The sequence below is a fragment of the Pteronotus mesoamericanus genome, unplaced genomic scaffold, assembly GCF_021234165.1.
Source record: "Pteronotus mesoamericanus isolate MK-2021 breed Mesoamerican mustached bat unplaced genomic scaffold, CSHL_Meso_final contig_90, whole genome shotgun sequence".
Taxonomy (NCBI): Eukaryota; Metazoa; Chordata; class Mammalia; order Chiroptera; family Mormoopidae; genus Pteronotus; species Pteronotus mesoamericanus.
In genome coordinates this window covers 8,484,392-8,491,310 of record NW_026555277.1, presented here as the reverse complement: position 1 = coordinate 8,491,310, position 6,919 = coordinate 8,484,392, and the positions used below count along the sequence as shown (strand labels likewise).

The 6,919-nt window shown below is 60.5% G+C and overlaps 1 protein-coding gene across 1 annotated transcript; it reads right to left on the bottom strand.

The window, feature by feature from the left end:
- Nucleotides 1-2,760: 2,760 nt before the first annotated feature.
- Nucleotides 2,761-6,381, bottom strand: FEV (FEV transcription factor, ETS family member). Its single transcript, XM_054586150.1, has 3 exons — nt 6,180-6,381; nt 5,362-5,436; nt 2,761-3,347 (listed from the first exon to the last, which is right to left on the bottom strand). Exons 1-3 carry the CDS (start codon nt 6,229-6,231, stop codon nt 2,761-2,763), a joined length of 714 nt encoding a protein of 237 aa, XP_054442125.1. The 5' UTR covers nt 6,232-6,381.
- Between the last annotated feature and the right edge of the window lie 538 nt (nt 6,382-6,919).

Sequence of the window (6,919 nt, the reverse complement as noted above, 5' to 3'; positions counted from 1 at the left end):
ATCCCCCATCGCTGGTTCTCCATCATTCTTCCTCTTTATTTCCTGGTTCCTCTGCTCTGTACGTTCTCCATTCAGTCTTCCCCTGAAAGTGTTATCTGACATGTAAGGTATGCCGGGGGCACAATCATCAGAGCAAGAGCATATTTCCTTTGTCTTGGAGGCCATAGCTCCATCAGTGCATCCTCAGATCACAGTGATTTTTCTGCATTCACCAGACAGGCTCCCATTTAACGTATTGACTAAGACACCACAAATTCTTACACAGGCTCTGCCAAGCTCCAGCCTTGCCATGCCTCACACGCCAGCCTCCTGTCATTTCTTTTAGCAACCTAAGGGCAGGGCCTCAAACTCCTTGCCAGGAAATTCACCTTGTTTCATCCAACCCGCAATTCTTTGCAGCCCCCTTCTTGCTGGAACACGGTTCTGTATCCTCAGTGCATGCCTTCTCCCTCCCAGCTTTCTGCCCTCTGCAAAGAGGCCCTTTGCCTCTCCCTCCAATTACCAAGGACTCCTCCCCTGGCTCATCTGCTCCCTGGAATATGTGAGCCCACCCTCCCACCCCATGGGGTCTATAGGGCATAATGACATGGAACATGATGACACCCACGATGTTAGGTGACTAGAGCAGGACACCATTAAATTCTAAAAGACATAGAGAAAAGGCAGGAGATTATGACAAAGAGTTACGAATAGGAGCCTCTGTGTAACAGGACTGTAGGCGACTTTTTCCCATGCTTCATTACACTCTTCATCCCACTAATATTTTATGGAGGCCTTGTGTGTGTGTTTTCCAAATTTTCTATGCTGAGTATGTGTTATTTGGGAAATCAGAAAAATAAAGTGAAATAAAATGGAAAGAAATCAAGACTCTTTCCCTAGGAGGACCTTGGGGATTTCCTCGGCACTCTCTGGGAAGGGACGGTGGGCTCTCGCTGCACTGATTGTCCAGCCTTCCACCTGCATTGCTCCTTCTTTCCCACGGGGCATAGGAAATCTCCGTAACCCCTTGTGGGAGCCCAGGCATTCTCCCACCAGCCAGTGAGGGACCTTTGGTCCAGGAAGAGACATGTCGCCAGAAAAGAAACACAAGGACCAAGGGGAAGGGGGAGCAAAGGGATTGTCTAGTTGTGTAGCTCAAGGTCCCGGCTATCACTTCTGGTACCTTACCCGGTGTTGTATCTATTTATGGTAACGGTTCGAAGGCAGTTTTCCTGCCAATAGGTTTGTAAAAGGTGCAGAGAGAGCCTAAGTCCCATGGTCCCCTTGGGCGCAGCATTGAGAAGGGTCTCTAGGAGGTAAGAGAAAGGGCCCAGCCAAAGAAATGACCCACGTGACCCGCTTCCCAGACTTCCCAAGGCCGGACGTGGGACACAGTGCTGGGGCTCCCTCTCTCCTTCCTCCTCTCTGAAGGCCAAAGGTGTCCTGGAAGCATCGGGGTCCTGTGGCTCTCAGTCAGGAGAGACACCCGAGGTTCCAACATGCCCGGTGCAAAGCCTTCCCAGGCTTAGCTGCAAAACCTGGCCGGGGATTACCCTCCTCAGACCAGCAGAGGGCGCGCGCAACCCGCGAGAAGGCGGGCGCCAGGGCCGGCAAGGCTGGGAGTGGCAGGCATGGAAGGGGGGTTCCCTCCTGCTGAAAATGAGGAGGTAGATCCAGAGACAGCGATGGAAATATGTAGGAAGGGGGATCGGTTTGTGGGTGAGGGAGAGAGAGAAAGTCTAAATGAGGGTTAGAAGAGGTTGAAATGGGAGTGGCTAGGGAAAGGTTGAGATTGTGTGAAGATGAGACAAGGTGGGGCGGAGGTTGGGATGAGGTGAGGGGCAGGTGGAAGGATGGGTGAGATGGGAAAAGGTGGGGTGCCTATACATCTTGGGACGAAACTGGGGGACAGCAGCGTGAAGGGGTGGGTGGAAGGCTGGGTGGGGCAGACTGGAGTCCACTGCAAGATGAGTGTGTGTGGTGGAGGGCGGGCTGCAACAGGGTGGCCCCCCGCGCCGTGGGCTCCTGCTCCCCGCCAGCCGCGAGCGCCCAGCCTGCTTCCACCTCTTCCTCTCCAGCTCTTCCCCGGCAGGCCTTCCTGCTCAGGCCTCAGCTGGGCATCTCACTTCCTTCCTCCCCGAAAACAAAAGGTCCTGGTGCGGCAAAGAACTGAGAGAGGAGGCAACGGGAACTTGGGAGGTTTAATGGGTCTGGAAGGGAATAGAAACACACCGGGCCATCCTGCCGGAGAGCAGGGGTGGGAGGAAGAAAGGGGCCCGGAGGCCACCTAGGTGAGTCGTGGGGACGGTGGCCCTCACCGGGCCTGCTCCGGCGCCCAGAAGGCGCAGGTGGACTGCGAGGGGCCTCCGCCGTGCTGGGGTCGGGGCGGCGCCGTGGGGAAGAGAAAAAGTGAGAAGAGATTTGGAGTTCGAAAGAGGGGGGTCATAATGGAGGGGGCTTCCCAGAGCCAGGCCTAAGTACTGGTGGAGGGGAAGCCTGAAAACCTCCCTTCAGTGATCTGGGGTCTAGTAAGAGACGGAGCTTAGAAGAAGCGAAGGGACACAAGCACCCTCCCCAGGGGTTGGGAGGTGACGCGGGAAATCCACCGATTGAGAGGGCTTCGGGCCCCTCCCCTCAGGGCTGGGTGCGGCGAAGAACGGATTGAAATCTGAGGTCACAGGAACGGTGGGGAGGCTCCGGGGACCCTTCTCCAGGACTTGGAAGGGACTGAGCGATGCTCGGGGCGTCTGGGAGAGGCCGCGCGGCACCCCGCCGCCCCGTCTAGTGGTAATGGCCCCCCAAGTGCGAGGCGGCGGCCATAGCGCCAAAGGGCCCGGGCGGGGGTTGCAAGCCCGGGCTCGGGTAGAGCGCAGCCGTGGCGGCGGCGGTGGCAGCGGGGCCCGGGCCCGGCCAGTAAGAGAAGCCGGCGGGCGCGACGCCGGCGGAGGCGGCCATGAGGTTGAGTTTGGAGAGGCCGGGGAAGGGCAGCGGGGCGAGGCCGGCCGGCAGCTTGTAGAGTGCGCCGTCCTGGGCTGCGGCGGCGGCCGCGGCCGCGGCGGCGGCGGCCTGGGCGTGCGTCGGTGGCGGCTGGCAGGCCTGCGCCAAGCCCTGGAAGTCGAAGCGGTAGGCGTAGCGTTTGCCGTGCACCTTGCTCATGATGTTCTTGTCGTAGTAGTAGCGCAGCGCGCGGCTCAGCTTGTCGTAGTTCATGTTGGGCTTGCTCTTGCGCTCGCCCCAGCGCCGCGCCACCTCATCTGGGTCCGTGAGCTTGAACTCGCCGTGGCCCCCTTCCCACGCGATGCATCCGGCGTTGGCGCGGTCCGCCAGCAGCTCCAGCAGAAACTGCCACAGCTGGATCTGCCCACTGCCTGTGGGGAGGGAGCAGTCAGGCCCGGGCGGGATGAGGAGGCTGAAGGTGGAGAAAGTGGTGAGATGGGAGACTGGCCTGGCCCGCGGAAACCGGTGTCCGCGAGGAAAAGGACCCGTTCAGCTGGCAGCGGGGCGCAGCTGAAGCGGCTGGCCAGGGAGGGGCTGATCAGCAAAGCTCTCCTACCATGAGCGTGCTTTTCCACGATGAAAACACGCCTCCCACTTAGGAGACGCAGCCGCGCGGGCGCGTCGCTTTGCGAGAATCGGGAGCAGAGGGAGAAGCATCACCTCCTCTGTGTGGAGGCAAAGGCACATTAAGACACTGGGCTCTCCGAGGTGAGCAGGGACAGGACATCAGCCCCTGTGGCCACCTGGGCCTGGAGTCCTAATTCAGGGCCTGCACAACCCCAGGCGGCAGCCTGCACAGACATTTAGACTGCCAGATCCCAGCTGGACCGCATCCAGAGATCCAGAGAGAAGGGGCAGGCGTGGCGCAGGACCACCCAGGCCACTGGACAAGGCCCAGCCCCTAAAGGCATACAATTGGACGGCCCACCAGAGGTGCCGAAGAGACGATGGCTGGCTTCCAAGCAGTCCCACATCAGATGGGGTTGGGGACAGCCGTCTCCGAGCCGTGAGAGGAGGGGCAGCCTCTGAGGCCTCTCCACCCCCGCCATGGTCTGGTGTGCACAATGCCGCGCTGGCGCTAGACAGGTTCGGTTTCTTTTTTCGGAACAGGCGGGATTCTGGGCCTAAGTTGTCATGCTTCCCTAGGAGATGCATAGCTCTAAGGAGAGGGACCAAGACCTTGCGGCCTCTGTGCTTAGCTCCCTGCCTTCTCCCATCTTCTGTCCATCTCTAGGCTTGTCTGCCCTCTCCTGATTCTGGCGTATTGGAAGCTGCAAGGAGGTTCTTCCCAGATATTCATGTGATGAGAGTGACAGGCTCCCATACTCCCACTCCCCTGTCTTGGAGACTCAATCAGACAAGTGGAGAAAAATCTTGATACAGTCACCACCACCACCCCCTTTAGAATAAAATAGAGTTTCCTCAAAGGTGTCTGATTATTGCTTCAAATCGAGCCTGGGGAGCCTCTCTTCCTTTTTCAATGGCTCACTCAGAACCCAGACGCCGCCCTCCACAATTCCAGCCCCAATCCCACTGCAGGAGCCTAGTGAGGAGCTGCCTGGCTCCAGGTAGGGAGTGTTGAGTTTTAGGGCCAGAAGCAAAGGAAGGTTTGGGTAAAAATGTGTAGCTGGTACAGATGCAGAGCGGCATCAAAGGCTTGGAAAAGCATTCCTCTTGGGAGTCGTGTTCCCTTTCGAATAAAGCTGTTGCCAACCTTGTTTTTACGCTCACTGTAACCGTGAGATTTAGGGTACTGACTGGGTAGGGGGCTATAGGGAGGGCTTTGCTTGGAAGGCCAGTAAGTCCCTGCCATCAACAAGGCAAAGCAGAGAGTAATCTAGCTACCTGCAGAGAGCTGGCTTCGAACCTAGAAATCAACTGCAATGACCCAGCAGACTTGGAAGGCAGGGAGGAATGGCGGGGGGAGGAAGGCGATGCTGGCCATTGCTGTTCTGTGAGACAGGTAGGTGCTGGCCCCTGTGCTAGCAGTCCCAGTGGCCAGGGAGTAAATCTTCAGGTCCCTTGGACCAGTGGTGCAGGGTGGGGGGAGGAGAGCTTGCATTCCTGTTGCTTGCAGGGGAAGGATGCCAAGCACCTCAGCCCTGTTCCCTAAAGGGCGAACGAAGGCCAGGATTCTCTCCCCTTGCCCTGGCCTGCAAGTCCAGTGCTGAAACTGGGAAGCTGCAGAAGCTCAAGGCCAAGTGAATGCTCCCCCAATCCTCCCCACAATTATGACCGGACCCCCGCTTCCTAGAGCTTTGCAGAGCATGCATATCACTTCCATCCTCTGTTCTGGGAGCGGTAGCGCCTGTCTTCCTCTGGTGGGTGCCCTGGCTCCCGTTCGCTGTCCGCGCCCCCACCCACCCAGCCCGCCAGCCGGCTCACCTTTTTGGACGGCAGGGCTCAGTGGACCCCACCCCGGGCTCTTCCCTTCCTTGAAGAGACCGTCTCCGACGGGATCTGTGGCAGCAGAAGAAAACAGTCAGGCGGACACAGGCGGAGGTTGTGGGCTTGACCCAAAGGACCCCGGGGCCAAGGCTCGAGAAGGGGTGCCTTCGCTCCCGGCGTGAGCCTGGGGGCCCGAGCTGCCCGGCTCCTCCTCCTGGAGCCTGGCCCCGGCGCGCGCCGCACAGAGCCCCTCCATAACGCCCAAGTCAGGAAACGCGTCCAGGAAAAAGGAAATCCGTTTTCCGAACGGGCCGGCGGGAGCCTTATAAAGCCCAGCCGGGACTGCGCCAGCTGAGCCGAAGCGCACGGAGACCATCGGAGAGGAGAGGAGAGGAGGGCGCCTGGAAGGCTGGGCCGGTGGGAACGCTCGGACGACGGAGGTGAGGAGCCACGAGGGTGCAGGGGCGGCGCCCGGCGGACCGCAGCTGCCCAGCACCGCGCGCGCACTCAGTCCCCCACCGCAGCGAAGATCCCTGTCCCCCCCTCCGGGCTCTGCCAGCCCCTGAGCTGGCGCCCTCGGCCTCCTGGTCTCCCGAACTGCTCACTTCGAGGCTTCTAGACCTCACACGAAATCTCCAAAGCTCCCCGTCTGCTTTTAACGTCCTCCCATGCCCTACATTGCTTCATCCTTCCAGCAAAGCAAGTCTCTGGACCGCGCCCCTTCCCTTGGACCCTAGCAATCCCTTTCCCGTGCCCCAGACCAGACTTCCAGCCCCGGGTCCCAGTGCCTCCAGCCCCCGGCTGGTCCCTGGTACCTGGCAGGTACATGTTGATCAGCAGGGGCTGGGAGGTGCCGCTCTGTCTCATCGCCGCCAGAGGCTGGGCGGTGGGAGGTGGGGGGGGGCGGGATGAGAAAGGGGGGACGCGTCAGGCTTTGCGCTCCGGGGTACCGATTCCCGCCCGCGGCGACCGTGGGTAACTGGGAGATGAAGACAGCGCCAGGTCCAGCAGGGCCTGGCGGGAGGGGGCTGGCCGGGTGTGGCGGGGGATGGTGGGGGTCCTGGAACGACGCTCCAAGCCACAAGGCAGCTTGGAACCCTCCGGCCCCCGGCGCGGGCAGGGGCCGCAATTTCCGTTTTAATTAAAGCGCTGTCGCCTCGGCCCCCGGGACCCCGCCCCCGCCCCTCTTATCGCCCCATCGCAATAAAGTCTCCAACACGCCGCGCAGCAGCCATGGGCACCCGGCAGCCCCCCGCGCCCCGCAGCCGGGAGACGCGCGGGGGATGGGCCTGGGCCTCGCGCGCTGACAAGGGGTCAGGAGCGCGTTTCTTTTCCGCCTCCCTGACTCTCGGCAAACATCGGTGGGGCGGAGTACCCGGCCCCACCTCGGACTCCCAAAGCCGCAGCTCCTTCTTCCCGACCATTCCCACCCACCTCACCGCTCCACTCTCCTCCCCCTTTCTCCCCCCCACCCCCACCCGGGTTCCCGTCTCCAGGCTGCGTTATCTGCATCTTCACTTTTAAATTTCCGCTTCCCTCCCTCTCTCCCGTCGCT

Excerpts from the sequence above, each read along its gene's own strand:
- FEV (XM_054586150.1), bottom strand. The coding sequence starts at position 6,231 with ATGAGACAGAGCGGCACCTCCCAGCCCCTGCTGATCAACATGTACCTG. Across the intron at positions 5,437-6,179 it reads GATCAACATGTACCTGCCAG|ATCCCGTCGGAGACGGTCTC; the intron begins GTACCAGGGACC and ends CTGCTGCCACAG. Across the intron at positions 3,348-5,361 it reads GAGCCCTGCCGTCCAAAAAG|GCAGTGGGCAGATCCAGCTG; the intron begins GTGAGCCGGCTG and ends CCCTCCCCACAG.